Source organism: Penicillium odoratum (assembly GCF_028828045.1).
Source record: "Penicillium odoratum strain IBT 22623 chromosome Unknown utg000008l_segment0_segment0, whole genome shotgun sequence".
In the NCBI taxonomy this organism is placed as follows: Eukaryota; Fungi; Ascomycota; class Eurotiomycetes; order Eurotiales; family Aspergillaceae; genus Penicillium; species Penicillium odoratum.
Window position 1 is genome coordinate 747629 of NW_026643150.1, and position 27005 is coordinate 774633.

General features: G+C 47.8%; 11 protein-coding genes across 11 annotated transcripts; 6 read left to right on the top strand and 5 right to left on the bottom strand.

Moving 5' to 3' along the window:
• Positions 1–817: 817 nt before the first annotated feature.
• On the top strand, positions 818–2363 carry N7520_010509 (heme-dependent oxidative N-demethylase family protein; the record flags this gene model as incomplete). The annotated part of the gene is made up of 3 exons (XM_057144442.1): positions 818–1319; positions 1365–1830; positions 1880–2363. 3 exons carry the CDS (start codon positions 818–820, stop codon positions 2361–2363), a joined length of 1452 nt encoding a protein of 483 aa, XP_056990196.1.
• Positions 2364–2729: 366 nt separating this feature from the next.
• N7520_010510 (PRP38 family protein) lies at positions 2730–3479 on the bottom strand (the record flags this gene model as incomplete). Its single annotated transcript, XM_057144443.1, has 1 exon — positions 2730–3479. One exon carries the CDS (start codon positions 3477–3479, stop codon positions 2730–2732), a length of 750 nt encoding a protein of 249 aa, XP_056990197.1.
• A 269-nt stretch (positions 3480–3748) lies between these two features.
• Positions 3749–4771, top strand: N7520_010511 (uncharacterized protein; the record flags this gene model as incomplete). Its single annotated transcript, XM_057144444.1, has 1 exon — positions 3749–4771. One exon carries the CDS (start codon positions 3749–3751, stop codon positions 4769–4771), a length of 1023 nt encoding a protein of 340 aa, XP_056990198.1.
• Positions 4772–5022: 251 nt separating this feature from the next.
• Positions 5023–7107, bottom strand: N7520_010512 (WD40 repeat domain-containing protein; the record flags this gene model as incomplete). Its single annotated transcript, XM_057144445.1, has 3 exons — positions 5023–5245; positions 5303–6995; positions 7068–7107. 3 exons carry the CDS (start codon positions 7105–7107, stop codon positions 5023–5025), a joined length of 1956 nt encoding a protein of 651 aa, XP_056990199.1.
• Positions 7108–11408: 4301 nt separating this feature from the next.
• N7520_010513 (uncharacterized protein) lies at positions 11409–15130 on the top strand (the record flags this gene model as incomplete). The annotated part of the gene is made up of 5 exons (XM_057144446.1): positions 11409–11744; positions 11798–12156; positions 12208–14204; positions 14261–14354; positions 14410–15130. 5 exons carry the CDS (start codon positions 11409–11411, stop codon positions 15128–15130), a joined length of 3507 nt encoding a protein of 1168 aa, XP_056990200.1.
• Positions 15131–15396: 266 nt separating this feature from the next.
• Positions 15397–18024, bottom strand: N7520_010514 (C2H2-type zinc finger protein; the record flags this gene model as incomplete). Its single annotated transcript, XM_057144447.1, has 5 exons — positions 15397–15617; positions 15668–17083; positions 17133–17405; positions 17460–17861; positions 17916–18024. The coding sequence occupies 5 exons, from the start codon at positions 18022–18024 to the stop codon at positions 15397–15399; spliced, it is 2421 nt and encodes an 806-aa protein (XP_056990201.1).
• A 199-nt stretch (positions 18025–18223) lies between these two features.
• Positions 18224–19145, top strand: N7520_010515 (SDR family NAD(P)-dependent oxidoreductase; the record flags this gene model as incomplete). Its single annotated transcript, XM_057144448.1, has 3 exons — positions 18224–18281; positions 18345–18800; positions 18850–19145. 3 exons carry the CDS (start codon positions 18224–18226, stop codon positions 19143–19145), a joined length of 810 nt encoding a protein of 269 aa, XP_056990202.1.
• A 149-nt stretch (positions 19146–19294) lies between these two features.
• On the bottom strand, positions 19295–21022 carry N7520_010516 (putative amidase; the record flags this gene model as incomplete). The annotated part of the gene is made up of 3 exons (XM_057144449.1): positions 19295–20244; positions 20295–20914; positions 20994–21022. 3 exons carry the CDS (start codon positions 21020–21022, stop codon positions 19295–19297), a joined length of 1599 nt encoding a protein of 532 aa, XP_056990203.1.
• Positions 21023–21536: 514 nt separating this feature from the next.
• N7520_010517 (polysaccharide deacetylase family protein) lies at positions 21537–22629 on the top strand (the record flags this gene model as incomplete). Its single annotated transcript, XM_057144450.1, has 4 exons — positions 21537–21642; positions 21693–21969; positions 22024–22428; positions 22482–22629. The coding sequence occupies 4 exons, from the start codon at positions 21537–21539 to the stop codon at positions 22627–22629; spliced, it is 936 nt and encodes a 311-aa protein (XP_056990204.1).
• Positions 22630–23189: 560 nt separating this feature from the next.
• Positions 23190–24694, top strand: N7520_010518 (putative neutral amino acid permease; the record flags this gene model as incomplete). The annotated part of the gene is made up of 3 exons (XM_057144451.1): positions 23190–23361; positions 23421–23850; positions 23899–24694. The coding sequence occupies 3 exons, from the start codon at positions 23190–23192 to the stop codon at positions 24692–24694; spliced, it is 1398 nt and encodes a 465-aa protein (XP_056990205.1).
• Positions 24695–24858: 164 nt separating this feature from the next.
• Positions 24859–26310, bottom strand: N7520_010519 (uncharacterized protein; the record flags this gene model as incomplete). Its single annotated transcript, XM_057144452.1, has 1 exon — positions 24859–26310. The coding sequence occupies one exon, from the start codon at positions 26308–26310 to the stop codon at positions 24859–24861; it is 1452 nt and encodes a 483-aa protein (XP_056990206.1).
• Positions 26311–27005: the final 695 nt, after the last annotated feature.

The window sequence follows — 27005 nt, forward strand, 5'->3', positions numbered from 1 at the left end:
GTAAAGCGAATATAAGGTTTTCATTATATGGAATCTTTTATGGCTAGTAGCTCCGACCTTTGGGTGACTTTTCGTTGTATTCTGGATTTCCAACTATATACAAGTGCACTACGACGTACTTGATCCGTCTGTATGAATCCCAATATTTCGAAAAAAAGATTGGCGATGTCAAATGTAACCAAGAGCGGTGTGTGAGAGCCATAGAGCAAATTTCTATAATGGGTGTGTTTTCTAGTTTAACAGACCGGGGAAGTTTTAACCCTTTTAGGAAGCCAAGCCCGTCAGTCCAGATTCTTATCGATATGTAATACTTTTTCCAATCCTCAATACTCATTAGGGACTAGAACAGCTGTAACGAATATATTGAATTATTGATCTGCAGATTTGCTGCTGTCAAATGTTCTTTTATTAATACGTTTTCCCGAAGCTCAGATGAGTTACCTGGGTGACATGCTGGCATGCAAAGTAGATCAATGTTACGTCCAAGATCATAACAAAAAAGTGAGATAAGAGCTAGATAAGCCCTTCCAATTCTCCGTGGTACACATTGTCATATGAAGAGTGTACGTTTAGTCGCTAAACAGCAACTAAAGAGGTTATTCGATGCGGATTCCCCCATTCTGAATGGATGTGAGCTTCCCCGCTTCCTGAATCAGGGCTTGAGTGCATCGTAGTATCCTCCAGATTTTTATTTTTGTTAAATAGTAGCTTCATTGCCACTCATCTAGTAAAGAGTAAAGCACTATTGCCCAATGCACAAGCCCACTGGAAACGAACAACCACTCACATTCCCTTACCTCGCATGGATTAAGCCACCATGCAGCTCCCGACAAGCCCAGAAAGCGCCTGGAAGGCTGGTCTGGTCCTTCTAGCTAGCGTCGCAGCCTACTCAATCCTCTATCAGTTATCAAGCAAGTTCTTCCGGAACATAATATCCCTTCGCGGCCGCAAAGACTCGACAATCACACCCGAGAAGAAAAATGCCACCAGCGACATATCGCCCACAAGCTACAACCTCCCCCCACAACGTAGAGATTCACTTCTTCAGCTGAAAGAAATCACTTTCCGCTGGCGCGAGATCGACGAAGCCGAAGTGCGCCAAAATATTCTACCCATGACTGCCGACTTTATGAAAAGCCCAGGCGAAATGTACACACCGACTGGATTCTCGGTAAGCGAAGTGAAAGCTTTGGGAGATTTCCCTGATTATGCGACACTCAGTGGGGTTCCACTTCCTATTCCTTACCCCGAGCATGATATTGAGAAAGCAAAGGCCAGACCTTATCGGCCGTTCCGATGGAATTATCATCAAACCATGTGTACGTGAAGCATAACCCAGAAAGAAACGTGCTCATCTGAAATAGCCTTGACTAAGCTGGAACCCGACTGGTGGATCGAACTTGAAAGCACATACAAAGATCGCATCGCGCAGCGCAAAGAATTGTACGCCAAGTACGGCAAGGCAGTTCTCGATGCAAGGCCTGGCTCCGAGCTGGCATGCAAGGAGTTGTTAGAGATGGTGATTCAGTTCATTTGCACCCGTTATCCGCAGTACTTCACTCTCGTTGATGGACGAATACTGCAAAACAGAATTTTGTCCACGGAGCAAGATATCAGGAGCAAACACCCATTGGAGATTCTCTTGGATAACGTTCCTGAAGACTTTGGACTTATGCTACGAGATGAAAAGACAGGCTACTATGTCCTGCGCGCAGCGGTGATTTGCTCAGCTATGGGGTGGAATGTTGCCTCCAAGATTGACAAGCAACTACATCAAATCCATGTTGATATCCCGGATTACAAAGAGAAAATGCAATTTTCAATGGACCGGTAAGATGTTGTTATATGTATAGTTTTGGCCAAGCTGATTGCAATACAGATATTTCGTCAAAATGCCAACTGATAAGCCTATTCAACGAGGTTCATGGGGTCTGGAAGTGGGGGAGCCGCTGTACATGCCGCCGGGTGACCCACATGCGGCTCTTCGGCTATCGCAGGATCCTAATTTGAGTCTCGATGATTGCAATTTGCGTGTGGACTGGCAGACGCTCCGCCGTCTCCCCTTGTCAGCATCGGTTGTTTTCAATTTCAAGGCGGTGTTCACGCCAGTATCCGAGTTTCGTGATGAACCTGGTGTACCGTCTCTGGTAGCAAAAGTGTTGAAAGAAGGAAAGGAGAACCTGATGAAGTACAAGGGAGTATGGCATGTTCAGCATGTCGTTCTACCCAAGCTTGAGGAGTGGGCAAAGGAACAGGAGGAGGCAGGTCTTATTCCGAAGGGCTGGGAGGTTGGGACCCTGGATGATAGTCCGTGGTTTAAAGGCTGGGAGGAAAAGTGGCATCGCCAACAGGGCTTCAAGTGAAATGTTGATTGCAGCACATTTTTCATGTTAATTTAATCTGTGAGGCTTCGTTGATCTATGATACATTTGAGGGGTATATTCCGGATAGATGCAATTTCTGAGACACGCATCGTGACTCGAAATCATTAGATGCAAACCCCTTCTGCTTGATGAATACACAAAAGGGCATCCATCGATGGTGACCGTGTGGAAAGCCTCCGTAGCCATTTCCTTAACAAATTGCGGTGGAGATTGGAGGTAATCCGGGGCTGACGATGTCATGATCAACATCCATATGTTCCTCCTCAAGCAGTATTCGTTGATGTCGGGGGTATAATTGGGTTGACAATCCGAACACTGGGCAGGCATGTGAAAAGGGCTAACGCTTCAGTCATCCTTCGAGTTCGAAATTTCACCGTCACTGCGATCGGAATCATCTCGGTCTTCCTTTTCGTGCTGACTATCTTGGTCCTGGTCGAGCTCCTCTAGCTCATCCGCCAAGGGACTGATCCGCTCATCCAACAACTCCAAGTCTTCCAATTGTGAACGTGGTGGCAGCTTCCAGAGACTCGTACCACAGATACGGTCTTTTGTGAGAAGGTCATCAACGAATTGATCCATATATGACAATGTGAATGAGTCGCGCACTCGTCGCTTTAATTTCCGATAGTCAAGAAGTAGCGGCTCTAGGGTCTTGTAGACGTCGACAGCGTCAAAGGTAAGTCGCACATAAAATGCTGCTAATGCACGCAGATATTTAAAGTCTCCACGAGCCTTTAACACCCCGCTTTGACCGTCGCCCTCATCGTCGCTTCCGGGATCACTGAAGTTGAGGTATTCGAGGATGACGTCTCGTTCGGGATTGAGTTGTAAGAGCTTAAAGGCAAGGCATAGAAATGGCGAAGGCTTTTCAGAGACACCGTATGTACCACCGATAAAGGTTAACTCGGTGGCGCGATCGCAAAAGGTGGCAGCGTTCAAACCGAAACACTGTTCCTTCCAGTAGTATGAATCTGTGATGCGGTCGCGCACGGCTTTTTCGAAGAGGGTGACGGGGTTGACGCCGCGCACAAGCGGACCGCTGTATCCTCGATTGTCGAGGAACTGACTGGCATCAGCGCGATGAGATTGTGCCATAGCGATGTGGACGTCGAAATGTGGAGTAGAGCTTGGAAGGATCTACGGATCAAGAGAAGGAGGTGAAAAGCGGCAGAACGCCTGCCAAGAGCGAGGCTTATCGATAGTCGCGCGGCCAACCAGTAAACAATATATTGATGTCATGAAACAGGGAGACGTGGAGCCAAGGACCACAAAAATCAAGGGTCTCAGGGCCCAGACATGTATGCAGTGTGATCTCTATTCTGTCTAAATCTCAATCACATTCTTCCCATGTCAACATCTAGGCCATGGTTCTCCTTACTTCATCAACGGTCTCCGCCATCGTGTCGTTTGGGGTAATCTGCATCTTCTCGCTGATGCTATTTTTGGCGGGTTACGTGGTCCAACAACAATCAGTGAAGAACATTCAGCATGCTTTGCGTCCACCAGTACCCCATGGAAGAGGATCCACATTCCAGAGTCCCGCACAAAAACGCGGTTTATCAGATCTAGATTTAGGGGCTGGAGATCCCCGTCCAAGCTCAGGGGGAAACTACGCATATCTACAATTGCTTGCTAGTCCAGACCCTTCTGACATCTGCTCCTCTATTCTTTTCTTCAAACAACTTGCTCTCAACGGCAGTGCCATCCAGGACCGACTGTTCATGTATCCCGAGGAATGGGACCGAATGTCGGCGAAAGAACTTGGCAAGCCTGCTATGACGGCCCTATCCTTTCTACGCGATGCCAGTAGAAAATATGGTATCTGGCTCCTGCCAATTGACATGACGGCAGCGTCGTCAAAGGGCTATTCGACAACAGACACCAAATTACTACGATTAGGCCAAATTCAATTTATGCAATACGACAGTGTATTGTATCTGCCATCACGTGGTATGATTCTGGACACAAGGAAACTAGACGATATCCTTTTGTCGCAAGCATTGCCACTTGTGTATGACCAAAGCCGTCCTGATTCCTACGATAATTTGGCGTGGACGCCGATGACTCTTCGTCCAGACCGCGATGCCAACTTGCCCCCTGTCTATTTGATAACGGTGAATAATGTCGGAAGCGGAAATGTTCAAGCTCGGACGCATGTGCCCAGCTCCAACCTGCCCGAGTTTCAAGCTCTTGTTCGGGGTTCGGAGAAGATCATTTCTCAAGACGAGGGTGAAGTCGTTGAACCACCAGCTTATATCTACTTTGAAAGTGATCGTCCAGGGTATGAGTTGGAGCAAAGCTCGTATTATCAATCTTGGCGGGCGCAAAGGCGTGATGTCTGCGAAGGTTTGGACTTGGACGATGTTTCCTACCGTGACGAGCAATGATCGATTTTTTAGTTTATACCTTGCGTGTTGTACATAATCGGCGTTAGAACATGGAATTTGCGCCTTTAATGATAAGTTTATGCGTCATGTCACATTGAACGACCCGGGGTTTCCTGGAAAATAAGAAGGGAGAGATCAGAGGTTGTTATTTTACAATATTCTTGTGCTGTCGATCCCAGACAGGGCAGGACACCCGCTCCGAGTCATTAGGTACATTCATTGACGCTCAATTCGGAGCAAAATCAGACCCGTCATTGGGGAACTCCAATCTCGTAGCCAAGTAGAACTTCTGTGGAGTTACCTTCCCAACCACGGTTACCACTGGTAGAGATCATAAATCGACACGCATTATCAAGGTATAATTGAGAGATGGTACCGGTCCGGTGACCTGGAATAATCAAAAACGGAGTTGTTGAGTGTCGAGAGGTCTGGTCATGTTGCAAGTCATATAGACGGAGAATATCATGGGAAGCACTGTGATATGTCAGAATGGCCTTGTGTCCATGGCCTTGTGTCTAAAAGTCAACTTACCAGACTAGATGACGGCCATTTGGCATGGCCCTGAGTGCCGTTACTGGACCACTTCCTTGAGGAAACTTGAAAGAACGCTCCGCTTCGCGAAGACCTTTGTGCAAGCTATACTCTTCGACGGTGCCGTTTCGTCGCCCGGCATAAATATAATTTCCATCTGGAGACCAGCAAGCATTCATACACCATGGAGGAACATTGCGGGGAGTAATCCGAGCAACAGGGTCAGGTTGGCGTCTATCCCACACCCGGATTGTTCCATCCATAGATGCTGCCAGAAATGTAGTGTCCGTAGTGGATCCTTGTTGCTCTGACGGCATTGTCTGTGGTGCATCTTCCGGGAACGATTCAAGCTCTTCTGCTCTGGCATTACCATTGGTGAGTGGATGTACCTCTGTACCTGACATATCCGTGTCGATATGCCCATTGGTTAGCGGTGGACCATCGGTATCTTGCTCCGCAGGAGCATCTGGTTGGTGGTTGGTTTGCTCTAGGACGTCGGTATCGATCTCTCCAGGAGCATCTGCATCGGCGAGGCCATTGACCATCGCCTTACCAAATTCGTCATCTTCGTCCACTCCAAACACACCTCCAGATGGCTCCCCTCCATCTGCAGCCCCATCTCCATCGCCGAATAATGAGTCCGCCCCACCGAAAAGGGAATCCGCTGGTGATCCCGCCTGCGGGTTTTCAGCGGCACCTGGATCTCCAGCATCCTCCGTGGCGGTATTGAAATTGAATGTGTCGGTGTCCCTGGCCTGATAATTTGACGAGTAGGTGCCATTTGTCAGGTAAGGCTCCGCTGTATCTTGTGGGATAGGTAGACTAGACTCCGGTCGGATTTGTACCGTAGAGATTTGTGCTGCACTTCCACCGAATGCACGACGGGCTTGTCCTGTGTTCAGATCCCAGTCAAATACACGCTTATCCCAACTTCCCGAGAGAAGTGATTTTTCATCCGACGTCAAGCTTAAGCATGAAACTGCAGAAGTATGCTGTCGTAATTGAATAATCTCCCTGCCTTCGTCATGACGCAAAGTCTGTAGCCGAATAGCACCGGACTCCAACCCGGAGAGGAGCCACATGCCTTCACTCTGGCATGCCAGCGAGTAGACCGGTGACAAACTATTTCCATCCATATTCTCCCAGTATGTCATCAACACCCCGGCTTTCACAACACTATCCACGAATGGGTGTCTTTGCGCCACAGTCAACATAAGCTTGCTATTGATCGAATCCGCCCAGTTGAATTTCCGTGTGTATCCATCTGACCCCCCAGTAAAGACCCAGCGCATATCAGCTGTCGAGGTGATCGCATTGATGGAGGTGCTATGGGGTGCGGCGGTGGTAGGGACGATATCGTAGGTTTGAGCTGTTAAGCACTCGGGGCGCACACTGGGGTGGTAAATGGAGAAGGAGTCCGCCATGTTGGTATCCCCGTTTCCAGAATCTTGATCTTGTTGCGCTAGACCCGCGCCCTCTGACGCTTGGCTTGCATTCGAAGGGCTGTCGGGGTCTTGATCTCCGTCCGCATCACCATCTTGCTCATTGTCATTGTCGTTGTCGTTGTCGTTGTCATTGTCATTGTCATTGTCGTCCCCATCTCCATCCCCGTCTCCGTCGCCGTCTCCGTCGTCAATGTCGCGCATGTTGTCGTCAATTTCGTTTTCGTTATCGCTGCTTCCATCTTGGGAACCTAGAAAGTCCAAGGAAGAAATTGTCAGCTATACGCCTAATCTGGGAGAGCTGGATGAGCAGGAGCACCTACCCGCCAAGTCACGGTCTTCGTCCTCGTCAATGGACGGCATAGCTCCAGTGGGAAATATAGTTGTCCCCAGGTATAGTGAGAATCTCTACTAGACCTAGGTAGAGCATTTCCTGTCCCAGTTCTTGGGTTTCCTCTTTCCAGATTAGTGCTCACCCCTTGCCGCTTTTTGCTCATTGAGTAGAGTTGAGCACGGCCCTGAGCGCACTGACCCAATCAGTGAGCATTACATAAGCGACCGTTTTGCTCTGGGTGATCTGTATTAAGGTAAACTCAGGTACCCACGGGCTTTTTAAGACCTCTAGTTATGCCTATTGGGATAATAATTAGGGATAATAGACGAAGTCCCCTATCCATGGCGAACCATAGAACGGCATTCTTCTATAAATAGGCACAAAGCATCAAGTCAACTTCTAATCAATTGATCTTTTTCTTAAATATAGTTATAGTCTGAAGGATTCATTTTTACAACAACAAAAATCATCATTCCTTTGAATAGCATTTAATTCAAATAAATGAGTGGAGCCCATAGGACAATAAATACTATTCTTGTGAGACTTTGGGCTTTCGTTATTCGCCTCGCATTTATCACTCATCTTAGACCATATCAAATCGGAAATATGGATGTGAAAGATGAAAGATGAAATAGTTAGGTCAAGCTGACGAATGCCCTGATTTTCTCACAAGATCAGGTCCTTCTTTCTCTCGTAAATGCTCAGCCTGGCGAACTTTCTCCATCATCTCTGCAGTCTGAGCGGCATACTTGCACCGGGGCACGAATGGAACCTCCATATCTATAAAACAAAAACAGAATTGGAAAGCAAAGAATAGTGATGAAAGCTGGAATCATAGTTGCCCAATGTAGTCCGAGATTGGCGTACATCTGCCGAGTAAACATGAGAAACGCAAAACCCAACAAAGAGCGCAGAATTGTATTCGCCGCCATTACTGAGGCTGCATAAATTGTGTTTGCGTCCATGAGATAGTTGATCGTGACCAAAAACAGGATGATGAGCCCGCAGCCAAATGATGCAGTAGCAATGATAGGTACCAGTGAATGCTAGGCGAATTGGTCCATGCCAGCCAGCATAGTCCAATAGGTAGAAGAAAAGCTGCTATCATGCATGGAGGAAGTCGAGCCTCGGGGGTCGCATTTCCGTCCGGTGATGCGTTAGCGACACGCATGAAGCGCCGATTATCCCAGATATATTACGCAATTCCAAGCCCCTGGTCAACGCCGACTCCGATGAAAGACAGCCCGTCGACCCCTTGGTTCCATCCTCTAGCCTGTTCGAACATGATTAATTCTATTAACCTGAGTTCAGTCATCTTGAGGGTATCCAGAACAAAGATTAAGTGCTGCCCCAGATTATCGGGACCATATTTGAAGACCGCCTATAGAGTCCTTTTACGGTGTTTCTGGAAATCCAAAAACTTTAAAATTATGATTCAAATTAGTTAGCGAGTAGGTTTCACTTTATAAAGCAAGCCAAAAGCGATTAGTTAAACACACAAAGTCAGTGATCATAATCAACATTTCTAGTTCGATTTTGACTTCAGTGGACCAAGGAGAATGAGCGGCCGGTTTTAATGACCATTCTGTGACCCAGGATATCTATACACCACCATAGCCGCCGGCACATCTCACTGTCAAGTCTGGTCATGTTTTCGAAAACCAAATTTTCACGATGAAGTCCAAGATGATGGAGGTGAGATACGGCAAGGGTTAGAAGACTCTCTGTCTTTTTGGCGAGATCCAAATGGAAGAGAAACACAGCCTAACCATCGGTCGCCGTTGATTATTAGCAGAGGTATTCGTGTGCAAAATTTTTCAGGGGGTATGCATACCATTAATGTGAGAGTCTGCGGCACGTCAAGTGGGTTCAAACAGTCTGCTAAGCTGATGAACATGTCTCCAAAGAGATCTAAAGCAGCATGGTACAGACTCAAATCAGGATCATGTCGTTCTTTGTCACCCTTCAATCGCTGAAATTGAGCGCATCTTCCAATGGCCAGGCAGAGTAATATTTGCGCGGCAAGTAGTCGGTCCCTTCTGGAAGACGGGGCTCTATCCTTCACTGACACAGAAAGTATGTCATTCCAAAAGTACTCGTAGTGTCGCTGGAGCGTTGGCAAATGCATGATGGGGTACATAACATGCACCTCATCAATAAAGCCCTCCATGTACCCATCCCACAAGGCTCTATTTGGCTCAATGCCATAAAAAGAGAGAAATGTGGGTTTATTAGCTGGTTTGCATTCCTGGAAAGTTGAGTCTGGGGTAGAGGGAAAATAGAAGGTCCGACTCGACTGGTGGAATGGAGGGGTTGTGGGCTCTGATTCGCAAGTCGGTTGGATACGTCTCACATGGGATTCAACTTGGTCTATCGAGTGTCGAGTTGAATCTTCATCTGTGGAGTTTGGAGTTGATGCGGTGGTAGAGTGCAGCAGATCATCCTTGTTCTCGGACAAATATTTTTTGCTGCTTGAATCCAATTCATAGTCTTCAGGGTCGTGGAATGTAGCCGCAAGGATCCTGCCCAACTTCGTTTCAACCTGATCTAGGCGTGCCGATACATCTTGTATGCCGGGATCCAAGGGACTATGAGCAATCGTTAGTTTGCGCTAGCATCGTTAAGAGAAAGAACAGTGGGTACCAATGTTGGACTTCATCTTCCAATGCCAATAGCTGGCGATGGCGCTGGTCCTTTGCTATCCTGGCTGACCTGCGGGGGTTTGTACCAACAGGCCTCTTGAAACAGTCATGAAGACATGGTTGAAGCTGAAAGGGAGGTCTGTTATCAGACTTATGTTATTGAGCAATTGTTTCTCAGCTGATTCCCATGGTGTCCTTACGTTTATGTTGCGTTGGCACTGATCACTAATAGAGTATTAGATCTTCATCATACTATAACATGGACATTCGTATCAAAGATACCATTCTGTGGGCTCAAAAACTTGCTGAATCAGCCTTCTCGAATCATGGTTGCTAGCCTGGTCATCTGGCCCGGCATAGGCGCCGACAGTGTCTTTGAGCCAGGATTGCACCTTTTCGTTCATCATCAGCACTTTGTACCAACAAAGATACCAGAAATTCGATTTCAGTTAATCTAGTCATCAAAAACCCAGTCATTTCATGAAACGCTCATTAAGGCATTGGAATTGGGGAGCGTCGGATAAAGTGGCCGGAGGCCAAGGAGGGACCCGCAACAGAGGCTGTTTTGCCCAATTGCCAACAACCATCCGTACGAATACTGCCGGAAATACGGATTTCATCAGCAAGGGAATACGGAAGCTTTGTATTCCCGACGTGTTCAGGACTAAGGAGCCGGCCGTAGCGCCGAATCATGTTGGGAGTCGGGTAGATCGGCATCATCATCTACAACAAAAGATAATGAGATTTGTAATTGATATAGACGAAGAAGACTTGCCTCAGTTTGGGAAATTGGCCACTGAATGTCGTATGAGTAAACAAGGCCATCTTAAGCGTCGCCCGCTTTCTTTTTCCCAATTCTTTAAGATCCAGAATTCAAAAGTGCCATTTATCACAGTGATCAAGGCAAAAATAACCCAATCATCTATTTTTAGATGTGTGTTTTACTGTAGACTAGAGTTTTCAAGAATACATCATGCGGGGAAAGTGAATATACCCTTTGACACCCTTTGTACCCACCATGCCGCGCCCACAAATTGACCTTAGCGCCCGCCGATAGAAGAGAAGGCCCTTTTTGAGAGCCGAGTTATGAGTTGAAAAGGATGTGCAAGATTGGAGTCGGACAATCGAGATCCCGCTAGGGTCGAATTGCGGCACGGACCAATCAACGGTTCTGCTGTATAGAACTTGGCATACCAAGGATGATGGAAGCAGGTGGGCAAGCAGAAGAAATCAATAAAAGACCCTCTCGTATTGAATGATTTATTGAATCGTATGTGTGTACAGCATACAGGTCCACTTCGTTTGCAAATTATGTCCAACATATATTTCCGTAGATCATCAATTGATATTATAATTCAAGGTTGATAAGGGGACACTTCAAAACTTCATTCACAGGATCAAGTATCTCAACCTTATTTGTATTCATACTCACATGTGTAAGCTAATACGCCCTCCACCCCACTCTCTCTGCCTGACTGCACATTCCGTGACTTTGCTTGATCGGCTTCCATGAAACCTTCCTTCCTTTCAAATTCTCTCACTTTACACTCTTCTACAGCCTTGACCACGCCTCTTCCGAAATACGTCTGAGCTTCCCGGGTTGTTGCCATGAGACTGCGCCATCATCGTCCACGCCTAACAACTGTCCCCCTGTTGAAGTCATTCAAAAGTTTGGAGAGATACCTACCATGGATTCCCTCAGTGAAATGCCATTGATCGATTGCAGCATTCAGGAACATTTGGCTGGGTCCGAAACCACACCATCAACCAGTCATCAATGGATCAGCAAGCCTGAAGTGCCGTCCGGAGATGAGATCATGGGCATCGATGGTACAGAATCGGGAGACGATGTGATTTTGCCATCGAACAGGCCCTTTGGCCCATGGCCATCTGCAACAGAATACCTCAGAACGCACTATGAGCTACTCAGAGAGGATGCTATTGCGCCGCTTCGGGATGCTGTGACTGATCTACGTGATGGCCCCAATATGAAGGACACCAAGAAAGTATCCGTATACGAGAAGGCATGTCATTATCTAACCTCCTGAGGAGAATTCCTGCTGACAAGTGAAAATAGGTACACATTGTCCGTGTGACTGCAGCTCCCCGAGGAATCGCATTTCGAATCCGATTCTCCACCAAGCGTGCTGGCAAGAAGATCATGTGGGACCATTCATCTCGTCTTATGGCAGGTTCCCTTGTCGCCTTATCCCCGGCCAGGGATTCCTTTTCGACCAAGTGTGCGGTGGCAACTGTGGCAGCACGGCCCCTGGATAATGTGAACAAGTATCCACCGGAGATTGACATTTACTTCGCCCGCCCGAAGGATATTGACATTGATTTTCAACAAGAGTGGGTCATGGTCGAGGCTAAAGACAGCTATTTTGAAGCCTCCCGGTATACCCTGACTGCTCTACAAAAGATGGCCAAAGAGAGGTGAGTATCTACTCTATTCAGACTTGGGACATAAGATCTGATATATCACAGTTTCTCATTGGGCCAGTATATCTGTCACTTGGACCCCAATGTCGCCATGGCGGATCATGTCGTGAGAAATCCGCTTATGGATCTACAGTCATTGGCCGGTGTCTCTATTGGAGAAAGGTCTGTGTACAATATCTTCGATGATCTGCCTACCGCTCCTATGGGGAGTCTGAATACTATTCAGTGGCAAGCACTAAAGGAGATACTGACGAAGAGGATTGCTCTCATCCAAGGCCCTCCAGGTACTGGAAAGACCCACGTCTCAGTCGCTGCGTTGCAAATTTTTTTGTCCAATATGGTGAAACGTGATCCCCCGATTGTCATCGCCGCTCATACAAACCATGCAGTGGACCAGCTTCTCACTTTGGTTTCTAAATCCGAGCAGAATTACATTCGCTTGGGTGGAAGAAGCAGTGATGCGGACATTGTCGCAAAATCATTGTACGCCATCAGGATGTCTGGTCCGCTTCCAAAGTTCAATAAAGTTTTCAAGAACTCAAGAAAAGAACTGGACAGATTGGCCTCCGAGATTCTTGATCTCTTCGATCCATTGAAGGAAGAGACATCCGGAACTCCCATCAGTGCTTCTTCCTTTCTCGAATATGGCTTGTTGACATCGGACCAGGTTGAATCCCTCGAACACGCGTTGAATCTCTTGACGGGGTGGAATGACAAAGGGGAAGATGACCCTATCACACACTGGCTCGAAGGCCAGATGTCGCCCTTCTGGGTGAAATACGGAGAAGAGCATGCGAGATCTATTGAGGATGACAATGACCAAGTGTATGAGGCCATGCAAGAATCAGAAACTGGTGACCGAGAGTTTCTAAATGGCAGATATGTCGCCTTTGAGACAAAGTTCTGTGGACGAGACAACACGTCCGTTTCTGAAAAAGTCATTCACGATCACCTACAGAATCCCGACCTGGGGAAGATCGAAGCGAAGCTACGGGGTCGCATCTACAATCATCTCCGCGGTGAGCTGATCAAAATATTGAATGAGAAGGTCCGAGAGCTTGCAATCAAATACCAGGAAGCTTCCAACATCTTTGCAATGACAAGGCAGGAGGTGGACACCGAAATTCTTCGCGCCGCCAAGCTGGTCGCGATGACCACAACCGGTCTAAGCAAGTATCGGGCTCTCGTAGCCAGCGTCAATCCCAAGATTGTGCTCATTGAAGAAGCTGCCGAAGTCCTCGAAGGCCCTATAACAGCAGCATGTCTCGAGTCTGTACAACAGCTCATTCTCGTGGGAGATCATAAACAGCTAAAGGGCCACTGCTCCTTGAACGACCTGGCTGGACCGCCTTTCCACTTGGACATGTCTATGTTTGAAAGGTTGATTGGGAATAACATGCCATATGTCATGTTGCGAGAGCAGCGACGCATGATTCCGGAAATCCGTGAGCTTCTCCATCCGATTTACGGCGAACTTCATGACCATCCCTCTGTTCTAGAGTACCCTCTCATTCCCGGAATGGGAAATATACGCTCGTTCTTTTTCACTCATGGCTGGCCCGAGCAGGGTGACAGTCTTTTTTCGAAGCTGAATGAGATGGAAGCGGCCATGATAGTCGAGCTCTACGTCTATCTAGTCATGAATGGAACCCCAGGGAGAAAAATCACTATCCTGACATTTTACAACGGCCAAAGGAAGCTGCTTTACAAGCTCATGAGGAGCCACAAGCATAGCGCACTAATTATGCCAGTAAATGTGGTGACAGTTGACTCATACCAGGGAGAAGAGAACGATATCGTTCTAGTGTCCCTTGTTCGAAGCAATTCGTCCCAATCAATCGGATTCCTGGGGGTGGATAACCGAGTGTGTGTTGCATTGTCTCGCGCCAAAAGAGGGTATTTTCTTTTCGGGAACTCAGCTCTTCTCGCCTCTAACAGTCCACTGTGGAAGAAAGTTCTCGACATCATGGCTGCTAACGAGCGTGTTGGGACTGCCTTCAAATTGACTTGCAAGTCACACGGCCGTTCCATTGACATCAGTGGTAATATTCCTTGTTCGGAATTTCAGATTTAACATCTAATTGAATTATTTCTTTAGTACCCGGTGACTGGAAAGATACGAACGGTGGTTGCCAACAAGACTGCGGAGAGACTCTGGAATGTGGCCGCCTGTGCCCAATGGCATGTCACAGGTAAATTGCAAGGCTGAACCCTGTTGGTCAAACCATACTAACGAGTTCTAATTAGATCCAGCCACAGAACAGTGATCTGTACGGCTAAATGCAGCCATGTCCAGCCATGCTGTAGGGTCGTATGTGGCAGATTATGCAAAGAAGTCCATTCCCACCACTGCGACTGTGCTGAACATGCGGTGGTAGTTGAAAGAACCAAGGACGAAGAGATAGACGACATTCAAAAGGTGATTGATGGTATTGAGAAGGCTGCTATTGATGGCGAATTTTCTCGTCCGCCGCATACCCTAGTCAAACAAGGACGTATCTCGGCCAAACAAACCATGAGGTCCATTCTATACTCCCGAGGTTCAAAACTCAATCGACCCAAAGACAGCCGAAAAGGCCTCAGAGAGCTACCTACGCCTACAGATGAGCCGCGAGATATTGAGGGCCGGCTGAAATGGCAGGCATTTGCGCAAGGGGGCGCAAAAGAGGTGGATGGGTATATTGACACTTTGAACAGAGCAACCGATGCGACCACGGATGTTGTGCGAAATGCAATTGCTAATCTTGATAAGTCCTTTATTCCCAGGGTTTTCTTGCCGATCAAACTGTCTCAGGAGCTTCAGAAGCAAGAGGACTTGAAGAAAGAGTCCCAGGGAGCTGAAGAGCCCCTAGCTGAGGAGTTCCAGGCTGAGCTCCAAAAATCTCAGGATCACAAGGAAAGAGAAAAGGTGGTGCCCAAGCCCCAGACCCCCTATGTTGCCGAGGGGCATCTTCTTGACTTGGATTGAGTCAAGAAATCAAGGGAGTGTTTTGGGAGGAAATACAGTGATATTTATGATTTCGCTAAGATGCAATGCGAGAAGGCAAGGCGTACAGAAAGGATTTTGCTAAGTGGTCGGATCAACATTTTTTCTTCAACTCATATCATTTTATTTAGTGATTTTATTTGATTGAAATATTTTCAAATACTAGGACATGATTGTACATAAACATTCGAAACATGGGTATTCGTTCACGTGATCCAGGTACCTGTCCAGGTGGATATGTGCATAAATCAAATCATGGCCATGTATCTCTCCAAGCTTTGGCCAAGAGTGTTGATAAAAGGCCATTGTGCATTGCGCTTGAATAATCTTGCCCACAGTCTTAAAACGGCCATTCCTAATGATGCCGGCTCCAAGTTAGGCGGGGCCTCGGATTCGTCGTCCAGATCTATAGAAGAAAAGGCCTCCTCCACGATACATTGGGTCCAACGAAGGATTCGACTTTCATTTTCTGTGGTACTGTTAATAAATGGAATTTCTCCACTTGAGGTTGGAACATACCACTGAGTGCCTGATCCGGGGCGGCTTCAGCAAGCGTGAAAAGCCATTTACTCAACAATACAGCACATTCCAGACTGGCCAGTGAGTGACGTACACTCCAAAAGAATGCCTGACTGCGAGCAATGTGATCGATTCCCAAGCGTACCGGGATGCTCAGAGCATGTGCTGCGTATATTAATGCCGGGATGAGGCGATAGCTTCTTTCTGGCTTGGGGGAACGGTAGAGAGCAGAGGCTATGATCAATGGGTCTCGTGTTTCGAGACGACGGTACGGGCCGAGGTTCAAGGATAATCGAACATAGGCAAGGCCTAGAAGTGCACTTGATGTGAATGGGATAGGGCCGTTTGCATTGTGTGGATCCAGGCTGGACTCGGGAGCTTGTTGCCAAACCGTTGTCCAGGAGCGTAAAGCCCGCTCGATCTTGTTCAACTCTTCGGTTGGAAGAGAAGTGGAGTGGTTTCCATTGGGCAATGACAGCTCGCTGACGATATGAATCCGCTGAAGCAGGCCATGAAGAAGAATATAGTTTCCTATGGGTGAAGGAATAGGATTGAGTGGTACTGCTGATCGTGATTTCTGAAGCAAAAGTGTCAATGCATCCTGGAAGAAAAGTTGCTGAGGCCCTCTCTCTCGTTGAGCAGCTTCCCATTCGGCCGCATTTGTTGCCGTCCACTCCTTTGTAGAGGAGGGAAGTCGCATATGGATTTCGCTACTCCGAAGTGAAGGATAAGCGTTATACGCGATGCTATGGATATGTATGAAGCAGAAGGAGATCAGTTTGGTGCGCCGGACCGACTCTTGGTCAGCCCATTCGTACCAGTCCGTGGATAATGCGTGTGGATCGGACGATGGTTCAGTCAAGCTAGCCTCGCGAAGCATTTGAACCAGTTGAGCTTGAAGTTGAAGTGCCTCCTGTACCAGCCCTGCTCGCTCCCAGGTGGCGTAGCCCATGAGAACAAGGAGACAGCGAATAACCTCCATCTGCCTCGAGGTGCTGGATACTAGCGTGCCCCGCTGATCCTTTCTTGATTCTGAGTAAGGCCTTCCTACAGGCACTGAGAATCCTTGCGCTGCAGCTTGGGATTCTCTTGACATGCGCTCATATAAAACTGCTTTGGATACATGGAAGATCCTTTCTGCAGTCCGGTGCTCAAATCGATATTGCGCTCCGATCGTCATTATCGCCAATATTAATTCTGGAGAGCACTCGTTGAAACGAAATGTCGGAATGTGTATAAAAGGGATATGAGGGTGAAACCCTTCAAAGTATGATGTGAGATAACGTGTTAAGGTGTGGCGAGATGGAAGGGTGAAATCGGGAATAACATTGCGAAAATCCTCGAGGGAAGCAGCAAGTCGAAATCGTTGATCCTCGGAAACATTAAATCGCGATGATTTGGTGGCATGCGGTGGTTCTGGGTATTGTCAGGCAAGCAGACCTGCCAAAGATAAAGTAAAGCTCACCTGTGTCCGAAATTGAAGTTAAGCTCTGGTCGCCCCTCGGCACTGATGGTAGCCATGACCGGAAAGGAGAGTCGCCACGCGACTCCTCTCGGGGGTTTGGAGGCCTTGATTGCTCTTGTGGTTGAGGAGGCCTTTGCACATCCTCAAGGCCAACATCCTGTATTTGGGCGGCTTCGCCTTCGGCAGGGAGCCATTCCGCTGGAAGACCAATGGAATCTAAAAAGTGTGTGAATTCTTGAAAATGGTTGAGATCTTCTGGCAAGTAAGGTAGTGCTGGCACATTGTCAGCAATTAAGTCCACCCATCTGCATAATGTCATATTCATACCAGGGGCCTGATAATCTCCAGGAAGGAGCAATTGTGCCGCTTGAAGCATCGCCGGGTCATGCATGCCTGGATGATTGTCCGGCGCAGAATGAGCAGTAGGATGGCTAGGCATCATGCCGCCATGGCTTGGTGATAGATATGATACGTGACCATGCTGGGTAGCAGGCCACTGATGCACGGGGGAAGCTTCCGGGATTGATCCTACTGGACGGGCGGGTGCATCGTATTGCGGAACGGCTGCAGGTGTCACACTGTGGGGTCTTTGAAGATCCGCCTTCAGCGCCGGTTGTGAATCGGGCGATGTGAGGGCATCTTGGTGTGTAATTCGATTATGTCGCTTTAGAAGATCGCGCCTAGTAAATGCAGACCCACAGAAGCAAATGAACGGCTTCTCTTTGGTGTCTACAGCTTCCTGTCAGTTTCGCCACGGTACTTGACTCCAACGGGGCCGCTTACGAGTTCGCACATGGCGCTCCAAATGTTCTGTGCGGCGAAAGCCTCGGCCGCAATGATTACAGATCCGTGCTTTTGCTCGGCTCTTAACCTGTGGTGATGGGGATGTCATTGTCGGAGTACTTGGAGACAAGGAAAGTGGACTCGGGTTCGACGGAGATTAGTTTGGGGGGGAATCCTATCCTTTCATTCTCGTGGGGTGACTCCAATTTTTCGCCCCACCTTTTCTCCGCTCGGCTTATCACTTATCATATCAGCCAGCACTTAAGCCTTGGGATATTGAAAGTAACATTCTTGGAATACTATTGAAAATGTTAGCGAAAAGTATTTTTCCAGGAGTAGCTGTGATCACGGGAGCAGGAGGAACTGGTAAGAGACTTGCCATCAACTTGAACATATAATGGATTCATACTAACGACCGGAAATCGGCAGGAATTGGAGCATCGATAGCTCGTGCGTTCGCAACAGCAGGATGTGACAGAATCGCAATCACAGATTTGAATGCAGATACTCTAGAGAAGACCAAAGATGCCATTTCCATGGCTCACCCGAAAGTTCAGCTTCTTGTCCATGCTGGGAACGTGGCAGACGATCACTTCGCCGAGCTGTTCATTTCCAAAGTCGCAAAAGCATTTGGTCGTGTTGACTATGCTGTTAACTGTGCCGGTGTGCTTGGTATACCCATGCGATCGACTGAAACCAGTCTTCAAGAATTTGATCGCGTCAATAACATCAATTATCGGGGATGTTGGCTGTCTTCCCGCGCACAGCTTAAGCAAATGCTTGCACAAGATCCGCTTCCTAGCCACGATCCAACTCGTCCTGCACAACGTGGTGCCGTGGTTAATATTGCGAGCCAATTGGGGATTGTCAGTCGTTCAAATGCGCGTAAGTGAACCTTGTCCTGGGTTGGGTTTCTGGCTGTTGATTCTTACAGCGGCATATTGTGCGTCCAAATCCGCAATCATTGGATTGACGCGAGCCGATGCGATTGACTATTCCAAGGATGGAATTCGAGTGAATTGTGTTTGCCCTGGAGTTATCGAAACCCCTTTGATCATGGAGAAAGCCGAAGTGAGGGAGGCAATCACCCCCGGCGCACAGATTGCTCCAATGCGACGAATGGGGAGACCATCTGAAGTAGCGGATGCGGCCCTTTTTCTTTGTTCAACACAGGCTTCATTTGTCCAAGGACATGCCATGGTTGTCGATGGAGGTTACATTACGATCTAAGCTGATGAAACAGCCAGGAACTCGTAGTTAACAAACATTATCTGATGTAGATCTGGTTTCCGATATCGCTACTATCTTTGAGACAATGTGAATATATGAAAGCAGCTTGAATTTGAAAAGTATATACTCATGGATGTGCTTGGTTATACCTAATTCTGATGGGTGGTTCCAAAATTCATTTTCTTCCAGTCAAAGTGAGTCTCCCATACATGACCAACATGCAGCACCTTTTCATCTTGCCACAATCCACCAACAATCTGCATACCAACCGGGAGCATGATCTGTTCATCCTCCTTGGCGGGTGCAAATCCAATCGGAATCGACAACGCCGGGTGTCCTGTCACGTTGAAGATGGCAGTATTGATTGTCAACCCCATACTTGGCTTGAGCGACTCCACTGGCTGGCCTCGTTTCCCGTGTCTAGGAGCCACAACTGGTGTTGTAGGCATCACAATCGCATCATATTTCTCAAATAATGCCTGGTACTTATCACTCAGCTGGCGTGCGATATTGGCAGTCTTGCCATATAGGCCTGGGAAATGAGACATGAGATACACTCCGTTGATTATCACATTCTTCGTGGATGGGAATGCTCTTTGGAAGCCTTCATCGGTCCAAGGCAACCTTGCGCGCTCCATCTCCGTCATGTATAGACCGCGTCGGCCAGTGTTTTGACCCAGAAGAGTTTGTGCACCAGCTATTCGCTGTTGAATGGTCCAGATTGCCGGGCCATGAAGATGGTCTGGAAGAGAAATTTCCTCGATAGTTGCACCCAGATCTTCAAATTTCTTAGCGGCAATCAATACTGAGTTTCGAACACTTGGTGAAACAGCATCGTGTTCAAATCCCTCTTTGAGAATTCCAATCCGCAAACCGTCAAGTCTATTTGTGTTCTTAAGGGTGGTTGCAAAGCTGGTCGAGCCTGGCTTGGAACTGCCTATTGATCTATCATCAATACCATCATATCCGCTGATAGCATCCAAGCAGACTGCCACTTCCATCGTTGTGCGGGCCAACGGGCCTACATGGTCAATCATGGCATCGCCACTGGCAACTCCAGTAAAGGGAACACGGCCAAATGTTGGCTTCAGCCCAACGCCTATTGATGATTAGAATGAGAATTAAAGTGAGTATTGCAAATGAACTTACATCCACAAAAAGAGGCTGGAACCCGGATACTTCCACCTTGATCACCTCCGATCGTAATATCGACTAGCTCCGCAGCTACCAGAGCAGCACCCCCGGAGGTACTTCCTCCGGCAGAATAGCCTGTCGCGTGGGGGTTTTCAACTGTGCCTTGAGCACTGGTATATGAGGAAGTCGAATGGCAAAGATTCTCGCATGTTGATGTCCCATGAATATCAGCACCAGCCTCAAGGAGTCTTGTCACAACAGTTGCATCAGTTTCAGGCGTCCATGATGGTATAATGTCGCTACCCATTAGCTGAGGTACTCCAGCTACTGCAATCACATCCTTGAGGCTGACAGACTTTCCAGTCAACGTGCCTCCTTCTTTTCCTTTAATAAGAAACTTATAGGCCCAGGCTTGGCCCAGGGCCTGCTCTTCTTGACACGGTCGACGAACATTCTCCCGCGGATACTTGAGTTGATCGGGGACTGGCTGGTAATCGGGGAGAGCCGCGATACTTTCGGCGCAATCATGTACCGCTGCTAGTAATGTCTGAAAGTCGCTTGATTCCGACGGGTCGATGGTAAGTCCTAGGGGCTTTAAGAGTCTCTCCGCATCTCCCAGTTTAACAGGATTGTTCCTTAGTTGAGTGGTCAGTTTTGTATTGTAAATCAGTGATGAATGAAAGATTGCGGTATCAATCTCATCGCGATGCTTACTTTGATATGCTGGTGAACAGAACAGACATGATGGCAAGACACTTTGGGATTGTGAAGCGAAGACTGGGTTCATGAAGATTTGATAAAATCAGAAGGATTTTCTTTTCATCATCGGCATTCCCCGACAACAGTTCTCCAATCTCTTCCTTACCTAATTTGGCTGGGTCACTGGCGACCGTTTCCGACTGTCGAACGACTCCAAATTTACTCCAAATCCATTCCAGACAGCCCCACAGGTGCTAACCACCTCCAAAAGATAATGATATGATACGAAAATAATCAAGATCGGACAAGATACCGAGTGTGACATTCGCATTACTTTTTGAATCTAATAATATTATTCAAGTCTTGCGATATGATGATCGCTGGACATTGTTGCAATGACCCCGAATACTCCAATGTTGATCAGTTTCGGTTTAGTCTCCAGTCTCCACTCCGTACTAGCTCGGTCTTCAATTCTCCCCAATCAATATCCCAGTCAGTATTTTAGCTACCAGACGCTTTCACATTCACATCACCCCGTCTTGCAAGCAACCGTATACAATGGGTCCTAAGCGAGTTCTAATCACCTATGGAGTTGATGTCGATGCTGTTGCTGGATGGATTGGCTCGTACGGTGGTGAAGATTCACCTAACGACATTAGTCGAGGTAAGTTACTATCACTTTGACTTCGGAAAACACTGATAAAAATAATATAGGAATTTGGGCCGGTACTGTTGGAACTAGACGTCTGCTGAAGCTTTTTAACAAGTACGACATCAAGACAACATGGTTCATCCCTGGCCATTCATTGGAAACCTTTCCAGAGGATATGGCAGCTGTCCGAGATGCAGGCCACGAGATCGGATTACACGGGTATTCGCACGAAAACCCAACCGACATGAGCCTCCAGCAACAGCGTGACGTGCTTGATAAAACATACCGTATGCTCACCGAATTCGCGGGAAAGCCCCCACGAGGAAGCGTAGCGCCATGGTACGTAGACTTCAATCTACGCGTTACGAGCTCCAACTAACGATCCATGATTAGGTGGGAAACAAGCAGGGAGGGCGCCCAGCTTCTTCTCGACTATGGCATCGAATATGACCACAGCATGAGTCACGAAGATTGTCAGGCGTACTATCTGCGGACGGGCGATAGCTGGACCAATATCGACTACAAGCAGAAGGCCGAGACCTGGATGAAGCCCCTGGAGCATGGTCCCCAGACAGGCCTAGTGGAAATTCCTTCCAATTGGTATATTGATGATCTGCCTCCGATGATGTTTATCAAATCAGCACCGAACAGTCACGGTTTTGTCAACCCGAGGGACGTGGAAGATATTTGGAGGGACCATTTTGACTATTTCTATCGCGAGTATGATGAGTTTATTTTCCCGATCTCGATTCATCCAGATGTTTCTGGGCGGCCACATGTGCTTCTGATGCATGAGAGGTGAGTGTGATCACTGTCTAACATACAGAGATATGTATACTAATGATGAACAGGCTCATTGAGCATTTTAAGAAGCATGAAGGTGTAGAGTTTGTCACGATGGAGCAAGTATGCGACGAGTTCAAGAAGAAGAACCCAATGCCTCCAGGGGCTTTAATGCCAGCTCAAGTGGGCGCAATTCTGAAGTCATCTCTTTCATAGTTCCCATTTCTTTGAATCAATTTGAAAATCTTCCACCATGTATGACAATATCCTATCTCCAATTGCCAAGTATAGTTCTACTACTCCAACTCTCGTCTCCAAAATTTTGAGCTCGTGGTTATCATAATCCACATCCATTGTGATTTACACTACTTCAAGTCTTATCTGCATCTCGCGCGTTTGCTGATTTACCCCGACGCTTAAACAATTCCGGGCTTTTAGCCGTAGCCTGCTCCAACTAACACCTCCAACAATTAACTTCAGCCCATTCGTCAATTTAAGTCGATATGCATGTTATCAGATAGCTCGAGTTTGTGGGGAAGTAACGGAACCAATCCACTTCTTCAGGCACCGTTATCTTTAGTAGAGCCAAAACATCCGAAATACCAGAAACTCTATAAGACCACGAAAACAGGAATTGATTCTGCAATGCATGGGCCAGCCCGTGCCTCGGGATTAGTCTCTGCATCAGACTGGTTGTGTCTATATATTCCCCTGATGGACCCTGAAAGTCGAGGGTAGGGAACTTATATGCGGTTTTATAGTGCTCATATATCATCATGACAACCTTGCCAGATAACGTGAAGGATGCCCCGGACTTTGCAAATGACTCATTTGTCCCTGATATACAGAAAGCGGAGATGGAGGACCATGAGGTTTTCAAAAGAGGTGATGGCCAGGTCGACTTTCGTACTGTCTCATGGATCCGTGCAAGTGTGATCTTCATTAAGAGTGAGCTATATGCATCCGCACATGATGAGCTCCAGAATGCTAATAGTTGGCAATTCCAGTCATTTTTTCCACTGGAATTCTTTCTATCCCATCGTTGATGTATGGACTGGGAGCTCTACCGGGTGCTCTGAATGTTCTCGGCTGGACTCTCCTCAACACCTACTGCGCTATTGTGCAGGGCAACTTTCGCAATGCCTATCCAGGTTGCCACTCTATTGCCGACATGGCACAGGTTGTCGGCGGTCCTCTCCTCAAGGAGGTGGTTGGCTTCTTGTTCATTGTTAGCTATGTGATTGTAGCTGCCTCTGGTATTATTGGCGTCTCGACCGCTCTCAATGCCTTGTCGCTGCATTCTATTTGCACGGTATGGTTTTCCCTCATCGCCACAGCTGTAATCGTTGCCTGTGCGAGTGTGCGCAAATTCTCCCACATTGGCTGGCTTACCTGGGCTGGATTTGCCAGCGTCTATATCGCTGTACTTATTGTTGTGTATGTTCTCTTCGCCTTTCTCTCTTGATCCGCGCTGACCGTCCATAGTATCGGCGTGACGACGAGAGCTCGTCCCGCTGCTGCGCCGCAGTCAGGCGAATTTGACTTGGGATACAGGGTAATTGGCGATCCTCGTTTCACCGGCGGTATCACAGCTGCTGCGACAATTTTCGTGTCTAGCGCTGCAACATCCGCTTTCCTCCCTGTCATCTCGGAGATGCGCAAGCCCAAGGACTATCCCAAAGCCGTCTACCTCAGCATGAGCCTAGTTACGACCTCATATCTTACCTTCAGCCTCGTGATATATGCCTGGTGTGGTAAATGGATCGCATCACCCTCACTCGGCAGCGCCGGTCCTACAGTCAAACGAGTCGCGTATGGTGTTGCCCTGCCGGGCCTCATAATTAGCGGGTGTTTGTACGTGCATGTTGCGGCGAAATACTTGTTTGTAAGGGTACTTCGCAACTCGCGTCATTTGCAGGCCAACACGGTTACTCATTGGGGCACCTGGCTGGGCTGCACGATTGGCATGGCAGCTATTTCCTTCATCCTTGCCTGTGCCATTCCTATCTTCAATTATGTGCTTGCTTTGGTGGGCGCGCTTTGTTTTGCGCCGCTGGCAATTAGTCTCCCTGGCTGGCTATGGCTGTACAGTCACTCTGAGTACAGGAAGGGCCCTGTGTCTCAAAAGGTAGTATATGGGTTTCATATCTTCTTGATCCTGTTAGGTGCGTTCATGGCGATTGGAGGTACATATGGGGTCATCGTCCAGATCAATGAGGCTTATCGTGATGGGAAAATTGAGGGCGCTTTTGCATGTGCAGACAGCAGCGGATCGACTTAAGACAGAGAATAGATAAATCACCATCAGTCAGGAAAATTTTTATCCTCGTGACTGGTTTCTTGTGAATTGCATAACCCTCTTAGGCCCTGGCACCTCCATCCCCGCAGAATAGAGCGCAGAAATGGTCTCCGGATTGAAGGCGGGATGGGATGGCACTGGGATATCTACCATGTGGGTGAAATATAATAATCCTCCCAACGGTCGGACTCAGCATCTTTGAAAGTATCGATTGTACCTTCTACCCCATTCGGCCCAACAGACCAGACGCCATCTTTAACCAGCTTGAGCCAACAATCCAACAAACGCTCCAGCCGCTGAGGGCGATGGTAGTCACCACCAAAAGGCTTGAATCCATGCTGAAAGAGTTGTGAAAAGCTGTCCCTATCAACAAGCTCCCCATCGCTTTTTCGTGCGCCTATCTTCCTGCCATAACCAGCATTGACAGTGAACGGGAGAAACAGCTGAAATCCATCCTCGACCATATCATCCCATTTTCTATTCACTGCTGTAGTATACAGACCCGCAGAGATGGAAGAAGGTGCGTGCGTAAAATCCTCTATTGACCATGGAATTATAAATCTGGTGAGCTCGATAGGAAGCTGGTCTTTACTGTCGGAGGGGAAAAGGCACACTGGCGGTACAGTGTGCTGAGAGCGGGGCAACACAGCGAATGGCTGTGCTGCCACAAATCCAGACGAGTCAGCTGGGGGCAGAAGAAGGCCCGGAGCGATGTAGTGAAACCAGGGTCGTCTCACGCACGTCAGAAATGAACGCGCAAAGGAAGGATCGGGCACCGAAGCGGCGTCCAGGACAATTGATGCAACCAGTGGCTCTGGATCAGTCCCGGAAATGGGGCCAATTAGCGATGGTGGGTTTGGCAGCTGCGAGATACGCGCCTCGATAGCCTGACACAGACGATCCCACGCGCCGACACACGTAGTAACCTGAGCTTCGCTATAGGGCCGCCACTCCCAGGGCCCGATCTTCTCGAATTCGAATAGGGCTGGCTCTTCATGAGGCGCAGCCACGACTTTTCCAATATGAATTAGGTCGATCCAGTGGGAGAGCACTGTCTCGAATGGGTTCCAAACGTCTGGATGATCCTTAACTGGAAACCCGAAGACCCAGTCATCAGTATGCATGAAGATCGCGACGCGATGGTGGCATTGGTGGTAGATAACACCCCCATTACTGTCATTGGTTTCTAAGGCCACATGGCACAAGCGTAGCATGCTGTCAACCGGCTGGTCTTCAAGATCAGCTTCATCTTCCGCAAATAGTGTTTGTGGCGAATTAAGACCCGTTGCGAAAATAGAGAGTGGCGTATCATTAAAACCTTCCCAAGGAGGTATGATAGCGTTGTCAAGGAAAGCCACCACCGACGGATCAAGTCTTGGACGAAGAGCCTCAGCTTCAGCACCGTGGACCGTGAAAAAGTTGGTGCTGTTGCCATTCAGAGTTGCCAGTGGACGGCCTTCAGCGAGCCAAGCATATTGGATCAGGTAGTTGTATAGATGTGCACATCGCATGTAATCCATTCCTTCGACATCCTCTCGCGGAGGGTTATCTGGCCTGACAAGCAAGCCGGTGATGTCCGGAAGTTGAGAAATATCCATTGCCATGAAATCAGAGTGTGTGGCTGTCAAAAGGGTCAATACCACAGCTTCTATGCAGACGATGTGCAAATAACTGAACTTGTGATGTGTTGAACGTGTTGAGGCTGGTTTTGAAGAGGCTGGGTAGTCAGCTTTAAATCTTCCAGCTTCTACTGGACCCTGGTTTACCCCGCTCTCAAGTGATCAATCGATACTAGTAGAAGAACTGGACCACCTCAACTTGATAGGTTGTATTTGTCTAAAGGAGAGTATTTTTCATTTTCATTCCTACGGAAAGCCCAGTACCTCGCAAAGCGTTGGGTCACAAGAGAACGGGAAAATATCAAAGTCGGGACTCCATGCCTTCGTTATTGTCGGCTTGGCTCGCTCACATCCATGGACCCTGACCCACTTCCTAGTGTGCTTGGTCAATAGTTTGCTCTAAGTCTTCGTTTGACTCCTTCAAATGTTGTTTCAAGATCGAAATTCATTTCTCCGTGTCCGCCACTGCCCGAACGAACAAATAACACAATCTCGGCACTGAAATCCAATGTTGGATAGCGAATAGTAAGAATTTATGTAGGGTCAAAATATCACATGCTGGCGATTATTGTATCGTGAACATTGAAGCTTGGAACGATGCAGATTGAAATTGTATTTTATACAAGCCACCATCTGCAGCTAATCCAAATATAGACTAGCGCGATTTGGATAGG